The sequence below is a fragment of the Phalacrocorax aristotelis genome, chromosome 1 (genome assembly GCF_949628215.1).
Source record: "Phalacrocorax aristotelis chromosome 1, bGulAri2.1, whole genome shotgun sequence".
Lineage (NCBI taxonomy): Eukaryota > Metazoa > Chordata > Aves > Suliformes > Phalacrocoracidae > Phalacrocorax > Phalacrocorax aristotelis.
Window position 1 is genome coordinate 69,439,471 of NC_134276.1, and position 15,061 is coordinate 69,454,531.

A 15,061-nucleotide genomic window follows, 5' to 3' on the forward strand; every position below is an offset into this window, starting at 1 on the left:
GTTTGGCCTCTATATTATTGTTTGTTTGCATGTATTTCTGACCCTTACTGGAAGCTGTGACACTGTTCTCATTCACTGGGTGTTATTGCACTGGTTATGTTATCTGCCACCTCACAATCAGTAGCCATGTTGTACAGTAAAATACTGAAATTAAAATCCCTGTCTGAAGGGTATGTCGTAGTAACTCAGGCATAGATGCGCTTAAGTGGGTTCACATCCCTTCCCAATGGCAACGTCTCCTGTCAGAGTGTTGGTGGAACAGGCCTGTGGCTGTTTGCATTGGCCATGTGCAGTATGTACAAGAGGTACTCAAGCTGAGGCAAGTGCTAGAAATAGGACATACTTTTAGCAGAGGTATAAACAATGGTATGAAGAGACCTCAAGGGAAAGTTGTAGCTTCTCTAGTCTGGGAAGCGTTGAACTATAAGCATGGTAATATTTCACCATAAGATAAGAGTATTGGAGGTGTCCCTTCATTGTGTTCAGGGACCTACAGTATGCTAAGAGTAGAGTCAGATGATTGTGATTGTCCTTCCTAGCTTGTTTAGGGGCTCTACTCTTTATGAAATGCAGATCTCGGCATCACTGTTTTTGAAAAACAATTTTAAAAAGCTGTTAGTAACCAGGAATTAATCTCATTTTGCTTATAAAATAGGCAGTACATATATATACGATACCTTGGACCAAGCCTCAGTGTAGAGTATTGTAGCTTAAACATGTCACATATGGATCCTGGTGAACACTGTGCTAGTAATTCTGCTGCAATTGCAAGTGAGGGTTTTGGGGGCAATTTTGAGTTAGTTAATGATCTTGGAAACACAGAGGAAAAATTATGAATCACTAAGAAAGTGACTAATAAAGCAAGGGATGCAGACAACAGTCTTAGTAATTTTAGCTGAAATATTGATAAAGACTTATATCAGGTCACAGTGATATCCATGCAACTGTCTGGGTTTTTTCCTGGCAGATTTTTTTGAATCCAGTTTGCTGGAAAGCAGGCAATTGCAGCTTTCCTTTCCTGATTTTGTATGCACGGAGGTCTAATTCATGCTTGCTGTTAATATAGATCCACAGCCTTTACAAGGCAGGAAGCACTGGTAAGAGAAGCTTGCCTGATATCCTTATGAATTACAGCCACAGCGTATGTTCAAGCTGTTTCAGTTAAAAGAGCCTCTTGACATTTGAGTTGTATTCTGTATTGATCTATTTTCTGAGACAGTCAACACAAGGAGATACCTTTTCTTAAAAGGCATATAAAGTTAAAATATGTCTTTTTAAATTATTATGTTATCACAGCATCCTTGATACTTTCTGCAGCAGGGATCTCTAGAACTAAGTGGCAAAGGCTCATGCTGAAGGCCATGGACAAGTTTGTTTTTCAGGGGAGAGTGGATACCTAATGCTACCTTTTGACTGACAGCTATGGAGCAGTCTGAGTATTTTCTCAGAGGAGGTATCCTGTAAGCCATAACAGTCTTTTGTGCATCTTTTCTGTCTTCCCTCTCCATCTGTACAGGCACAGTCTGTGTGAACGTGTCCATACCAGCCAATAATTCAGCAAACTGAAGTGTTTTGATAGCCCACAATGCTGCATTTTATTAGCTCCCAGACTGCCTTTTTGGATTTTCAAGGAACTTTCTCTCCAATTAATCTGCGGTAGGAAGGGATGGCCTTAAACCATGTGAGGACAGAAGCCAGTTGATGACATTTGATCTCAGTGTCAGGGATTAGTCTCAAGCTCTCTTTTCTTTAGCAGTATAAATGTGGGCCAACGAAGTTTTTTTTCCTTTCTCTAGGATATAATAAAATATCATATATGACTTAACTGTCACAAATCTGGGGAAGTAATTGACTTTGCTAGTGGGAACGCAGTGGAGGTAGTCATCATAATTAACATGTTGATATTGAGAGTAACAGGATGTGGGTAAGAGTATACAGTAAGTATTTGTAGGCAGTTAATACAAAAAAGAGTAGAGTTACTCAACACGCAGGAAGGATCACTTCAAAGGAGATGTTCATGAAATGGCGAAAGGAAACTTAGGACAGTTTTTAAGTTACTGGCTCCAAAATCTCTTTTTCTGTGAAAGAGTTTCTTTTGAGAAGATGGATCCCAGTTTTATAGGCACAAATGAAAATTCAGCTGCATAGAAAACAGATTTTTTCAAAGCAGTAGGCTGCAGAGAAAGGGTTTGATAGATGACACTATAAATAAAAAGTGTCATTTTAAAAGACAACATTACAGTGGGGGGAGGGGAATAAATAGAAGGGAGAAGAAATACTGAATTCACTGTGGCTATGAGTAAGTGCCTATACAGAGTGCGTTGTTTTTCTTTTCTAGATCCCTTGCCAGTTTCCAGCCAATACTGGAGAACAAGGCTGCTGCTGTAGCTTGTGCAGTATAAGAGAGGCTTTTTGGTCAGCATTGTTTAATGAGTTATTTTTACCTTGAGTGCCAGCTTCCAAGTGCCTCATTTTCCATACTTGTTATTAATGGCAATAGCTGGAAAGCCCACATGAAATACAATCCCTCCCTGAAGGAGTCACTGTCCTTTTAAAGATAGAATGCTGGGCAAAATGAAAGAACGAGAAGCTCTGTCAGAGCATATGTTTCCAGATACAGTGAGGGCATTGGGAATGGCTCTGTAATATGCTGCTGGAAGTACGTTTGACATGTTACACTGCTGTGCTTTTTTAGCTAACAGGAAATAAAAAATTACATTCCCAACTGATGCATATTGCATGGGAAGGGACCTCTGCACGTTCCAGAGCATTTCAGCCAAGTGGATGTTGTGAGGTTATTTTTTTGGCTCTGTTTTGGATGTAAGCTTGTAGTGTGACAAAGACCAAGACTGTATCTTTTCCTGTGGTACAATAGTTACCTCCCTGGTTACTGTTAGCTTACAGTTTAGTTGCAAATATAAGCAAAGTTTGATCACGACAACTGAAACCTTACCTGCAGTTAAACAGAACTGGATGTTGTTTGGCCTTCTCCATACTAGGGAGTGTTGGGCTTTACCTATACTATTTGGTGTTTCCCATTTCTCAGCACCAAGTAATAGCTGAAGTGTTAAATGCGCCTTTTGCTTCTCACTCTCTCATCTGTAAAAAGCCGATGCCATCGCTTTCACAAAACTTCTCAGAGGATTCATGTGCCTATGAATCACTTGGAGATCCAAGAGAGAAGACTGGATTTTCCCACAAATTTCTCTTCTACATGAAGCTACATTTATTTCCAAGAAAAATGTGTTTCCAGGTCTTTCCTGAGTGAAGAGTGCCTGAACTGCAGCCTTCAACCACATATGTACCAAGAAGACACTTCTTCCACACACACTCTTGTCTTCCAAAAAAGTGACAAGCATTTCTCTGAGCCTTAGTAAAAGCATTGAAAATACAAGATGTTCTGTGTATCCTTTGAAGGAATAACTGAATGTTTGCAATTCCAGAACATTGTACTTGTGACTTCAGTTGCTTCAGCTGAATCAGCAGCACAAAGTTTGCTTCAGACAAGAAGCGTTTCCTGTGACAAGGATGGCTTTTTCTGGAAGGGGGGAGGACCAGGGCATATGAGGAAGATGGATAGGCCTGGGCTGAAGTTGACACCTTCCTCCCTGCCTTGTGGCTATCACTCTCATATGGTGGCATCTATCTGTTTACAGCATACCATGCTGCTTTGAAGTCAACAGGAGCCAAGTGCATGCTTCAGCTCCCAAAGGCCAAACATCCTTCTAGTAGGCTTTATCATAAACTGTGGCTTGTCCAAATGAGTAAGTGTCAATACACAGAAAATACCTAGAGGGGAATTACTTCAGTCTGCAGTCTCACAGTGTTAAAATGTTTTTTCCAGACAGTTTCCAATTTCAAATATTTGTTGTATTTTGCTTTGAAGATTTGCAAAATATCCTCCAGAAAGGACTTCTGGGAATGACACAAATGTTTCTTGGAAAAAAAACTAAGCCATTGAAGAGACCTGGATTGTAATGCATGTATTTACACAGCCTATTAAGTAGCAGAGAGCTAAGAAACATTGTGGCTGTGGTTACAAAGCCACTTACTTTATAGCATTGGTAAAGATATTTGTCTGAAGTGTTCAACTTTTCTCATCTTTGGAAATGCTACCTTGGTACTATGTCTGGTGATTGGGAGACATATGTGCAAAAAAAAAAAAAAAAATGTAGGTAAGTCCCAGGTGAAATAAGTTGTTCTTGGAAGGGTATTATTGAAAAATCTTAAAGTTCTTGTTGGAAGAAAATGCGTGTGCTGAAATCATCAGCTATTCTAGAATTGATTTAGAATTTGCATTACAAATACTGAGAAGTACTATGCAAGTATGCTAGCATTGATGAGAGGTTAGAAGTGTTTCATGGTGAGAAAACAATGCTTGTTAAAGCTGTTAGAGGGATTCTTAAGAAAGCTTTTGGACAGGGGAGAGTTAATATGCACTTTTAGGAAGAAAGATACTCTTATTAAGGTAATAACAATTCTTTTTTTTCTTTGCCTACAGGAAGGAGTTGAAGTGAGGGTTGCCAGAATATTCAATACCTTTGGTCCTCGAATGCATATGAATGATGGTAGAGTTGTCAGTAATTTTATCCTACAAGCCCTCCAGGGAGAACCACTAACAGTAAGTAATGACCTGTCAGTGACATTGAAGAGTTGTTCATCTTCATATCCTGTCCTCACGTGCTATGAAAGAGGCTGGATTTTAGAAAACATAAGACATTCCCCCTGCTCTAAAAATCTAATATTTCAGTATATGAAGCTCAAGTGTATAGAACTGCATACCCAAGGATGTGCTCTGTTGATGGTATTGGTGTTCCTTTCCCAGAGAGAAATAAGGCTACCAGTTGCAATCTGAGAAAGTGCTTTAGTCATCCTGAACTTGAATCTCTGACTGTCAACTCCTCTATGGGAACACGGCATGACAAGGCTTACAGAATCACATTTTGGTATTTCTTCCTGCTGAGGAACTTTCTCTGAACCCTTTTTGGAAGTTAGGCATCTAAATGTCTTTTTGCAAGCTTGGAGATCAGCCTAAATTTTCCATGTATAATGTAACGTTAAAGGCTTTCAGGAAACATCATGTGTTAGTAAATAAGGCTGGCCAGGACTGTTTTCGTTACCATTGACAAACTGGTGTGGCATGACCCACATCTATACAGCTATTTTCCTGCTGAAGCAAGTTGTCACATCCAAACTGTTTTCTGTGAATGGTCCTTGGCTCTTGGTAATGCTTAAGCAATGTCACAACATTGTCTGGGAGAGCAAGAGCTGGCATAGGCCAAAACTCTGCCAAAGATGCTGCTGATAATGTAGCAATACAGACAGTACCTGACCTATACCCTGATCCTGTTTTGTTTACTGTTATAAAATAATGAGGATATGTAAAATAAATGAGGAGACATCCTGAAACAGGGAGAAGTAGTTTGAAATCTGAGATCAGTTGTGAAGTCATGGAAACATTTAGAGTTTATGTGACATACAACAGAAATTTCATATAAATATTTGTTAATATTGCCTAGATCAGACGAGTACCAGGAAATCACTCAACTGCTTCTGCTAAATAACTGAAAATGTTGCTAAGTACCTCCACAGGGCAGCTGCCTTGAGATTGAGACAGCATTCCTTCTAATGGAGGCTGCCAAATCCAGTGTTCCGCTCAGAATTGCTCTAGGAAGGAGCAGAAAATCCGAGGAGGAAAGGGTGAAAGTTTTGTGGCAACTCCCACTACCATGACTCTTGCAGAGCAAAATCTGAAACTAGACGGAACATTGAAGAGTCTAGACCAGGGAACGAGTCGTGCCCAGGCAAGATGAAGCTTGGTGTCCTGTGATAGATCTTCCCTAACTTTAATCTTTTTCAGTAATATGCCAAAATGTGGCTAGCCCCTGCAAAACTTGGGTGGTAGACACCACCCTACTGACAGGGTGAAATCTAGACCTCTTTATAAAAAAAGAAATTAAAAAAGCTCAAGTTGTGTATATTCTGCAAAGGAACACACATCACCTGGCTTAAGTACACTGGTAATTTTTGAAAGATTGGTCTTCTCTGGAGGTCAGCATTTCCTTACTTGCTTGCTCTTTATCAGTGATTGTTAACTTAGGCAATTTGTTATTATTTTTTAATGTTATCAGAGATGCATCTTGGCTACCCTGTCACTCCTAACCGTTGCTAAATTTCTGGTTTAGGCTTGCAGTTATTTCAGAGTAAAAAGCCTGTAGTAATTTGAATGCTGTGTTCACCGCATCTCCTAAAGATTTGCGTTTTCCCCAGAGATTTAATTTTTTTCTACAAAGCACTGCCAGTGCTCAGAATATGGTAGCAATTGTGTGATGCTGACTGTGACTTAATGGCCACTGTTTACGAGGAAATATGACATTTCATGTGTCATATAAGTCAACACTAAGACTGCAGATGCCCAGGCTTAGACTCCAGTAGCTGACAAAACCAGTGAGCCCACCTTGCCTAGTCTTTACTGATAGGAGTCTCTTCAGCCCTGGTTAGGCGAATTGCACAACCACATGAGTTCAGTACTTGGTTTGTTTTGTTTTTTTTTTTTTTCATTTCAAAACGTCAGAAAAAAGGCACTCAAATTCCTGCAGAAAGAGTTGCATTTTCTTTCCCAGGAATCTCCCCAGAGCTGCACGTTGAGGCTGGTTCTGTTTGTTGCAAGACACTAAGCAAGTAGAAGTAAGACAAGGAGATGGAGCTTCTTGCATTGACAATTTGATCTTTGTAGGACTTAGTTGTATCAAAATATGAGTGTAACCATACACTGGTTTGTCAGTATTGTATGTTCCCAGGGTGGCATCCTGGGGCATAAAGTCCGAGCCTCTAAATGCTGTTCAGAAAGCTTATCTGGCCTACAGAGGGCCAGAAGGTACTTCCGTTTTTCAAGTTTGTTCCCCAGTGCATATAGTGAGCGGTTGCCCTATTTGGCCTCAAACATCTTTTTCATTCGTGCTTAGTTTCTCAAGTTTTATTGAAAGTAGTGCTGTAATTTTTATAACAAGAATAGAGTGAGAACAGTAACTGGAAGTTTAGTGAAGCCTGACTAAATATGAATCGGTTATGTGGTTTTAAAACATACAAAACATACAATCCATGGGATATTTCAGAGCATCAGTAAAAGAAGTCTGGAGTCAGTGCTGTGGGAGGGAATATTGAAAACTTTTCTTTTTTTCTTTTTATATTTGTAAATGCCATAGTATCTAGACTTTATCAAGAATGTAAAGAGGATAAGATAGAACATTTTGCCCAGCATCAATGTCCTGTCAGGAGTAACCATCAAATTACTGAATATGAGAAAAGAACTAAGGGGGAGAGTTGTTTAGCTGACGAGGTCAAATAAAATTAATTGTAAGCAATAAGCAGCAGTTGAGACCAAAAAAAAATTCACTCATGTATCATCACAGAATTTGTCTGACAGGAGTACCAAGTGTTGATGATCTTTTTAGAAACTGAATGTGTTCAGTCTCTTGGTTCAAAGTAGTTGTTCAAATGGAGTACGTAATCTATTGAGAAAACAACCTCTTTAATTTAAAGAGATTATAGCCTATGCAAATATGATCATTGCTGCTTTAATATAAAGCAATTGTAAAGAGTTTATTAAGAGAAACTGGGAGGAGGAAACTACATTGTATTTTCCAGCCACTGCCTGTATGTCAGAAAGGTATCCACATGGATGACTCTGCAGAAATCATGCACAAATGACTTAGTTCTGTAAAACTTACCCCAAAACCCAAAAGAAAACAAGCAGGAAGCTCTATATACGTACATAACATCTGCTTCCTGTTTGCTTTGGGAGTCCATCAGGCTGTCAGTGTGCTCTCCTGGTGCATTTCTCTCAGAATCAGTTACTGGGTAAACTCTTAAACCCCTGGTCTTACCCAATGCATGAACTCTTTTGGTTCTGAATTGGCCTCAGAGAGCAGCAGGCTTACCAAGTGACAGATGATGGCATGTACACCTATTGTATTGTCTTTCCCGTCGCCTAGGAAAACAAATGTGCTTTCTATTCTGTCCTTCCAATAAGCTTTTCTGTTGTAGCAGGTTGATGGTAGGACGTGTGCATCCCCAGTTAAACTTAAGTGTTTTCACCACTTAAATATGCCTACTGATAGCTTTCAGAATTTAAGTGTTCATGTTCTAGGGACTTTAGTACTGCACATAATTAAACTGTGAAAAAAAAAAAAAAAAGCTATCTGATACCTTTGTGTACACTTCACTGTCTGTTTGAACTTAAACAACTTGCTTGTTCCAAAGTGCCAGCACATAACCTGAGAAAACTTTTTATTTTTTCCTGTGTAATATTTTGACACAGTTCTGCACAGGTGGCTTTGGGAGACACATCCTTTAGAAATTATTCTACCTACCATTTCCCCAGAGAATCATATTTAGAGCCACATTATTTTTTTTTTTTGGTCCTGATTGCTTTAAACACTGTTTTTCTTTACAATTTTTAGAGACCACTAACATTTGGAAGTCTCTCTGACGTTGGCTGTTGTTAATGAGTGATTAAAAATTGCTCGTCATAACCACATCTTAGGAGTCTGAGGTTTGCTTTAAATATTTGGCACTCTCCTCTGGCTGCGTGCATGCTGAAGCCTCTTTCAGTGTTCCAGGAGAGGACAAAGCATCACTCTGTCCTACATCCCTGAAAATGTTTCCTATATGCAGAGTTCTGGTTAACAAAATGCGTAAGGTTATATTTGCTGGAGACGTGCCCAAAAGTTAAAAAGACCTTCAAAGAACTGATACTTTGCCAAAGGCTCTGCAAGCACATCTCTTTCCATTCCTGTAACATTAAGCTTGTGTCTCAGGTGTTTCTCCTTAGGATGTTTTTCTAGAATGGTGAGGAGAAGATTATTGGGCTAGAGAGGACTTTCATATTTATGTAACTTTTCTAATTTTCATCTGTTTTTAGGTCTATGGACCTGGAACTCAGACGAGAGCTTTCCAGTATGTCAGGTAAGCCTTGTTTGTACTGTCTGGTACTTACTTCACTTAATGGTTCTTTGAGCTTGGCCAACATTTTATGCATGTGCATTTTAGTCAAAGAAATTATATGCTTTCTTAGGCCAGCTTTACTTTCAGCAGGGAGACAATGAAGTTTTTAAAAGTACCAAGAAAAAAATTATTAGTTGGTTTAGAACTTTGAAGTGAAATACTAATGTGTTCTTCCCTTCAAGGGACAGCAAGTAATGGGTAGGTAAGGTTTTTTTATGCTGAGCGGCTTGTCAGTCCTTGCATTTTAATGCAATGCTGCCACCTTGTGCCTGTGGGGGTGCTGTGGTCCCTGTGCGTACTGCATGTGCGCCTGTCCCCTCCTGAGGGAAGGAACCGGTTGAGGGGGTATTGCTGTAGCTAATGTTTGTGGTTGTAAGCAAGGGTAGAGTGTACTTTCACTACGAAAAGTGAATGTGTTACTCAGAATCTTTTGTTCTGTCGTGCTAGCTGAAAGTCCATGCCAGGCTGTTGGGTTATTTTAATCATTCTCCACTTGGAAATATTCTTTCCTCTGCTGAAAGCAATAACAGTGGTGATGGATGCTGCGGAAACTCCATTAGTTCAAAGTAGCCACTCCTTTCCTCGTTATAAGTCATAATGAAAGGGATCTGGATTTGTATGTCCAGGGGCAAGCTGCTGACTTTGTTGCTGATAATCCAAAATAACTTTGGGTTTGGGTTGGGTTTGTTGTGGTTTGTTTTGGGGTTTTTTTTGGTTTGGTTTGTGTTTTTTTTTTCGGGGGGGGGGGGGGGGGGGGGGGGGGGAGGGGGAGGGGTTGGGGGGAGGTAACACCATAATACTGTTTTATAACAAACTTGGTTTAAGAATTTCTGAAAGCAAGAAGGCAATTCAAAGAACAAACTGCAAAGCAGGTGGTGGTGTCATGTGCCTCTGTATTACAACTTCCTCTATTCCGTTTGAAAAGCATTGGAAATGGACCTCTAAATATGCTTGGGTCTTGAGGGAAGAGGAAGTATTAATTGATTTTTAGTAACTTAGTATGTTTTTTGTTCTTCCATATGCTTAGATGAACTATAGGCAGCGTATTCCAAAGATAATCACCCTTGCAAACTAACCTCCAGTTCAGTATATCTTAAAATAGGGACTGTGGAACAAACAGCGAAGAACACATGTACCCACTGAAGTATACACTAAATCTGATTTCAGCATTCCTTACTTAGCTGCCTGATCTGCTTTACTGGAGCTGTGAGGAGGCAGCTCTCTTTTTAGACAAGAATATCATTTATAGGGAAGTGGAAACTGCCTCAATCTGTTCTTCCCTTTTTATAGTGATCTTGTGAATGGTTTGGTGGCATTGATGAACAGCAATGTCAGCAGTCCTGTCAACCTGGTGAGTATGAGGGCTCCACTCTACTGTGTTTGCTGCGCAGTTGCCAACATCACCTCTGTTTTCCTCCTTGTCACTTATGCTGATTTCTAGAAAAAAATAAATCAAGCAAAAAAGCTCTTTCCATTATGCATAATGTATTATTCCATGTATTCTCTTTATAAATAAGAAGATTAAGCCCCTAGATGTTGAGATCTTACAGGTCCAAGAACAGGATAAATTTGCTAGAGTTTTTAATTTGTTTTAGCAAAAAGATTTATGTAATTAGAATATGAAAAAAAAAAACCCAAACCAAAACAAAAAAACCAGAATGAAATGGGGAGGGGGACACAGCACATACAAAATACACCAAGGAAATGATTGAAGAGTGGTTTTAATGAAAAAAAGCACTGAAGGAATACTTAGCTCTAAATAACTAGAAATCACTTCATACCAGTCTTGATTAATATTAGATTGTATCATTTTCTAATATTGATTAACTTAACTTTTCTAATAGGGTTTTTGTTCTGTCCTGTTTGTTGTTACCTTATTCTCATCAGTGGATATAAGAATAGAAAAAGGATGCATATGCCAGGTCATTTCTGTGTATGCCAACTTTTGCTATATCAGGTATTCAGCCCTGCAGGGTGGTCATTCACTAGATTTTCCTTTTTTACTGTGGCCATAAATTCAGTTCTGTGTGTCTATCTAAATGCTGTTACTTTTAAACCCCATCACACATTTTGTATCCAAATCTACATGTACCTGCATGTTCAGCTTTAGTCAAATGATGTAGTAAGAAGAGTTTTGCAAGAAGGAAAGCTAGAGATGGAGGGAATTGAGTCTGATGAAGGTGGGCTAATGCTAACAGGAAGCTTTCAGCATTTTGTTCTGAAACATTGATCAGGAGTTCACATGCAAGTTGATTAAAAAAATGAGAGTTAAGAAAAGGAATATTGTACAGGAAAGCAAGTAGCCTTTATACATATTTATATGTAAGATTTAGTAAATGTAGAAGCAACTGTTTGCAGCTAAATTGGTTGGGTTTTGCAATTCTGGATGAACTGAGAATTTAGCATACTTTGTCATTATATCATCTGTTTTCCACTCAGCCAAGTGCCTGAATCCACGTTTGTGTGGGCTGCCTGAGTGGTCTCTGCCTTTGCTGTGATTGAGGTGCATTTGCCCATTCTTTACAGACTGAGTTTTTTGGGCACCCCCCTACACACATTGAATTACCAAGGCAAATGTAAGAGAGGGCAACTTTTCTAATGAGTATGGAGCTTGCCAAAGTTACATTTTTTTCATCCAAGTAGGAATAAGGCATAATGTTTAGCTTCTTTGGAGTTTAACATGACCCTGTTAGAATCATCTCATGTCAGAAAGCTAATGTGTCTTAAGGTGTTTGATTGCTATTGTAATGAATATCCCTTCTATTTCTAGGGAAACCCAGAAGAGCACACTATCCTAGAATTTGCTCAGTTAATTAAAAAACTTGTTGGTGAGTATTTTTAGTAATACATAGTAAAGCTTATGAAGTACTTACTGTTGTTAGATGATTATTACTTGATAAGGGTGTGTAATATAGGGATAATTTAATTGGTCTTTGGATTTCTTAATAACTTTATCAAAGGCATTTAATTGTATCCTGATCATATAATTAAATATTAGTAAGATAATCCAAAATATTGCATGAACAGTAGGATGAATACATCCTTTCTGTGTATCTGAGCTGTCTATACCAATTATTTTGTATAATGTTTGTGCTTTTTTAAGCTTTGTTTTGGCACGAGGACAATACACAAATGAAATTTAAAACACATTAATTAAAATGTCTTGCATTAACATCTTAGCTGAAATATGGATGCTTCAGCAAGGTGGTTCTTCACAATTACGCAGGCTGTTCTCCTTCAGCTAGCATTAAAAACCACATGCTGTGTTGACAGTCTTTCTCTGCTTTTCACTGATCTACCAGTGACTCTTGCAAGGGTTGTCAGCACCTCCCGGCTGGGAAGGAAACTCTGTGGCTTTCTCTTCATTCTTGCTCTGGTACCTGTAGCAAATCAGAGCTCTCAGGGATGGAAGCGAAGGGATGTGCTGAATCTTCTAGTGCGGCTTCCAAATGAGATGAAACATACTGATGCCATTAGCCAAGGGCTTTTAGTCTGTAGATTCCAGCAGTGTTTCCGAGGGATCTGAAAAAGACAAGTTCAAACGTACAGTACAGAAGCTGATGCGTGTGGTGTTTCTCGTGGAGGACTATCCCCTCTGGAAAACAGCTATGAATCCCCAGATCAGGGAAGAAAATTGAAAATCACAGAACCAGACCCATCAGGCACTTAGAATAATTGTTACTTCTGTTTGTCTGTTCACAAACAACTTGGTCTGTTTCAGTTCACCTGGAGAGGCGGTTTAGTTCTACATCCATAAAATTCCACGGTAACATGGCATGTAAACTGTTTCCTAGATTTGGTCAGAGAAATTGTCCTGTTTCTGTGTACTGTCCTGAGGAAAGACAGGTACTATGCTGGCTATTTGAATCAGACTGGAGAGTATGGGCAAAGAGGAAGTGAGGTCCTTTACACTGCAAAACTGCTAACTGAATCACAGAACGGTTGAGGTTGGCAGGCACCTCTGGAGGTCATTTGGGTCCAACCCTTCTGCTCAGGCAGGGCCACCTACAGCCGGCAGTGGCCCTGGACCATGTCCAGACAGCTTTTGAGTAAATCCAAGGATGGAGACTCCACAGCCTCACTGGGCAACCTGTGCCAGTGCTGGGTCAACCTCCTGTATTTGTGCCCACTGCCTCTGGTTCTGTCAAAAGGCGCCACTGAAAAGAGCCTGTCTCTGCCTTCTTTATACCCCCCATCAGGTATTTATACACATGGATAAAATTCCCCTGAACTTTCTCTTCTCCAGGCAGAACAGTCCCAGCTCTCTCAGCCTGTGCTCATAGGAGAGGTGCTCCGGTCCCTTAATCATCTTAGTAGCTGTTCACTGTACTCTCTCCACTATGTCCATGTCTCTCTGGTTCTGGGGAGCCCAGAACTGGACCCAGCCCTGCAGATGTATCTCACCAGTGCTGAGTAGAGGGGGAAGATTATCTCCCTCGACCTGCTGGCAGCACATGTACTGCTGCCCAGGGTACCGTTTGGCTGCTTTGTGACAAGGGCACATTGCTGGCTCATATTCAACTTGGTGTCTACCAGGACTCCCAGGTCCTTTCTGGCCAAGCTGCTTTCCAGCTGGTTGGCCCCCAGCATGTACTGGTGCCTTGGGGTTGTTCCTCCCCAGGTACAGGACTTTGTACTGCTCCTTGTTGAACTTCATGAGGTTCCAGTCAGCCCTTTTCTCCAGTCTCCTTTCTCGAGGTCCCTCTGGGTGGCAGCACAGCCCTCTGGTGTACCAGCAATGCAGTATTGACTCAGTATTGACCCCTGGGGTGCACCACTAGTTACCAGCTCCAGCTAGACTTGGTGTCACTGATCACCACCCTCTGGGCTCAGCTGCACATCCAGTTTTCAATCCACCTCACTTTCTGCTCATCCAGCCCTCAATAAGGATGTTATAGGAGGCAGTGCCAAAAGCCTTACTGAAGTCAAGGTAGACGATATCCACTGCTCTGCCCTGGGCTACTGAGGCAGTCATTTCATCATAAAAAGTTATTAGACTGGTCAAGCATAATTTCCTTTTTGTAAATCCATGCTGAAAGCTTTGTGAAATGCTCTGTGAATCCATGTTCCTGTGGAACAGCTGGTTCACCCAGCTGTTGCATGCAGTGTCTGTGGAAGGCATTTTAATGGTAGAATTATGAAGCAGAAAACTGCAGAAAGACTTGATGCTCCAGTAGGTAGGAAAGATAAATGCAAAGCATAGTGAATTGCAGATGGTAATGCACAGTCTCTTGTTTAATAGGCAGTGGGAGTGAAATCCAGTTTCTCTCAGAAGCACAGGATGATCCTCAGAAAAGAAAACCTGACATCCGAAAAGCCAAGTTATTGCTTGGCTGGGAACCTGTGGTACGTACAGCTGTATTACTGTTGTTGTGTGTAAAAATGCAGGGACACAGAGGGGATGGGGGAAGACCACATGATAATACTACGTTTCAGTTATCAGAGTATCTTCTTACACAATCTCCGGGATAGTTGTTTAAAAGGTCGTCTCTTTTATGTTGCCCAACTCACAATTCAAGAACTGCTGGGTGAGACTGTATGGCATGTGCCAGGCAGAAGAGCATATTAGCATTTGCAATAGACTAAAATAGAAAAAAAAAGAACATTTTTAGGATAGGCATTTTAAATTTTAACTTTTTCACATGCATATTATGAAGTATCTACCTTCCTCCAACCCTGGTGAATCCTTTGAAATATGTGGTACATAGTTATGGGAGCTAATGAGTTCACTATTGCTGCAGTCCTTATTCCTGTTTTGCTCTGGTAACGTGTTATGGAAGGAAAAAAAGTACTTTTATTAAAATATTTTTAGAAAATCTTTGGAGTAAGACTATTTTCAAGATTATCTGTAACATCACCGTAACAAAAAAGTTTGTTTGGAGTAATAGGGAGAAATATGAGCACCAGAAAAGTGTTCTAGTTTTTAGAGTTTGTTTAAAGGGAAATATGTGAAACTCAGGCAAAAAAACGCTAGCCAGAGAGAGATGACACATTTTTATTTTTATTTTCATTTGTATTTTTATTCTGGTGGACTGAAGTAAACCAAAATAAGAAG

General features: G+C 40.0%; 1 protein-coding gene across 2 annotated transcripts in view; it reads left to right on the forward strand.

The window, feature by feature from the left end:
- The window catches only part of UXS1 (UDP-glucuronate decarboxylase 1), a 66,331-nt gene that overhangs the window by 49,071 nt on the left and 2,199 nt on the right, over positions 1–15,061 (forward strand). For both annotated transcript variants that reach the window (XM_075092261.1, XM_075092271.1), the window contains exons 10-14: positions 4,502–4,621; positions 8,924–8,967; positions 10,297–10,357; positions 11,777–11,834; positions 14,249–14,352. In XM_075092261.1, the coding sequence (XP_074948362.1) occupies positions 4,502–4,621; positions 8,924–8,967; positions 10,297–10,357; positions 11,777–11,834; positions 14,249–14,352 (387 nt within the window). The remainder of the gene's footprint in view (positions 1–4,501; positions 4,622–8,923; positions 8,968–10,296; positions 10,358–11,776; positions 11,835–14,248; positions 14,353–15,061) is intronic.